This window comes from Centruroides sculpturatus, unplaced genomic scaffold, assembly GCF_000671375.1.
Source record: "Centruroides sculpturatus isolate CEXI.00-Female unplaced genomic scaffold, Cexi_2.0 scaffold102, whole genome shotgun sequence".
NCBI classification, from domain to species: domain Eukaryota; kingdom Metazoa; phylum Arthropoda; class Arachnida; order Scorpiones; family Buthidae; genus Centruroides; species Centruroides sculpturatus.
In genome coordinates this window covers 386,928-388,890 of record NW_019384295.1, presented here as the reverse complement: position 1 = coordinate 388,890, position 1,963 = coordinate 386,928, and the positions used below count along the sequence as shown (strand labels likewise).

Sequence of the window (1,963 nt, the reverse complement as noted above, 5' to 3'; positions counted from 1 at the left end):
TTTTATTTATTTTCAACAGCATATCTTTAACAGTGAATATCACCACGATGTTAATATCTCCAGTACATAAATCCTTCAGTTCTGATGCTAATCTAATGCTTATGCTAATACCCTTTACTAAATTTGCATCATTCTCCTTTCACTTTGATATTAACTTATTGTCTCCGTTTTTTTTAAATCCGATTAATTATCACCGAATTTTTTTTTTTAATATTCTACTTACTTTTCATGCACATTTCCTCATTTTATGGCTATATACAAAGCTACATATAAGTAGAAACTTTCTCCATCAGTAATATTATTTTTCTTGTAAATTTTTTTTTCTCATAAAGAATTATTTACTTTTCAAAGGCCACAATGAGAGCACTTACCTTGAGTCCAAATTCTTCAAAATATATATGTATATATGTATATATATTATTATTATTACTATAATATTATAATAAATTAAAAATAAAATATAAACCACTCAACAAAAATAATAATAATAATAAGTAAAAATTAATATAAATGTATTTCTTTTGTTTATAACAAGAAGTACTTTTTCTCATTTAATCTTCTGAAAAATCACAAAACTTTATCTTCTTTTTTTTTTGATAGTTCTTGTGTTTACACTTATGCAGAACTGACGGAATTCTGGCTGGATCTAATTCTTCATTTACTCACATCTGATATATATATGTATTCTTTTTTATGTGTTGTATATATATAATATATATATATATATATATTAACATCTATAGAGTTTTGTGAATGTTTTTTTTTTCCTTTGTAGGCTTTTACGGTACTCATGCAGAAATGACAAACCCACAGAGGCTTACATAGAAAAAAATCGTTTTAAGGAAATGTGTTTTAACATCGAAGCATCACTACACGATATAAATTCATAAAAATGACTGCAGTCAGCATCACATTCACGCACATACATGCATACACACATATACACACGCACGTACTAAAGGATGGAAATCTTCGAAGACGTGGTTTATAGTACAACAGTTTTTTTTTTTTGGTTATTTTTTTTTCTTAAATGTTTGTCGTAGTTCGGTCGAATTTCACTTTTATACTTTTTCTTAACGTAGACATTTGGATTCGTGTCCGGTTTTTACCCGCTTCCACAGCGACGTTGTCAAAAGAGGAAGCACCATAGAGAACAATCATAAGGACAACATATGCCAAGAACCATCTGGGCAGTGTTTGTCGTAATGTTTGAGTCGAAGTTATATTGTTTTGTTGTTGTTATTGTTGTTGTTTTATTTTATTTTATTATTATTTTTCCCCTCTTCTTCCATCAGTGTTGACGGAATTCCGATATTGTTTCACGTCACCTGTAGAATAAGGCTAGAAGCAAGAATGTTGCAGGTGACAACGTCACTCGAGCTGATGATGTTGATTTGGAAGCATTGGCATCGTGTTGCATGGCTGCAGGTTGTTCACCTGTAAAGTAAACTAAACTTTAATACCAAAATCTTAACAAGTATCTAATCAATTTTGACAATTAAATTTAATTAAAATATTCGACATTTTTTAATTAAGAATTAAACAATGATACATACAAAAGTGAAGATTTTCGTGTAATATTCGTGTAAATATTTTAACTGAGATAGAATAAGTTTTTATTTGTATACAATTATTTAAATTATGTGATTTTTAGATTAAACTGATTTTTTTAAACAATATAAATAACATAAAATGCCATTTCTCATGGGATAATGAAATAATTATTCTGCTTGTTCTTGTAAAGTTGCGAGTATTTGTACAAACAAAATGCACGCTTTTTAAATGAGATGTATCGATATCTCATGGGAAATTTACTCCTAATTGCTTGACGGAAGTACTGTTGTTTTCTTACAATTACCATTGCTACCGCAACAAGAAAAATTACAATTTTGTAATTTTCTTCCTGCTGTAACAATGGTAACAGTATAAATAAATTTGTTGTTACGGTAAATATATATATATA

At 28.2% G+C, this 1,963-nt stretch overlaps 1 protein-coding gene across 1 annotated transcript in view; it reads right to left on the bottom strand.

Moving 5' to 3' along the window:
- Nucleotides 1–1,067: 1,067 nt before the first annotated feature.
- LOC111620726 overlaps nt 1,068–1,963 on the bottom strand; it is a 50,383-nt gene continuing 49,487 nt past the window's right edge. Inside the window, exon 5 of the mRNA XM_023362750.1 lies at nt 1,068–1,437. Coding sequence (XP_023218518.1) covers nt 1,325–1,437 — 113 coding nt within the window. The 3' untranslated portion in view covers nt 1,068–1,324. The remainder of the gene's footprint in view (nt 1,438–1,963) is intronic.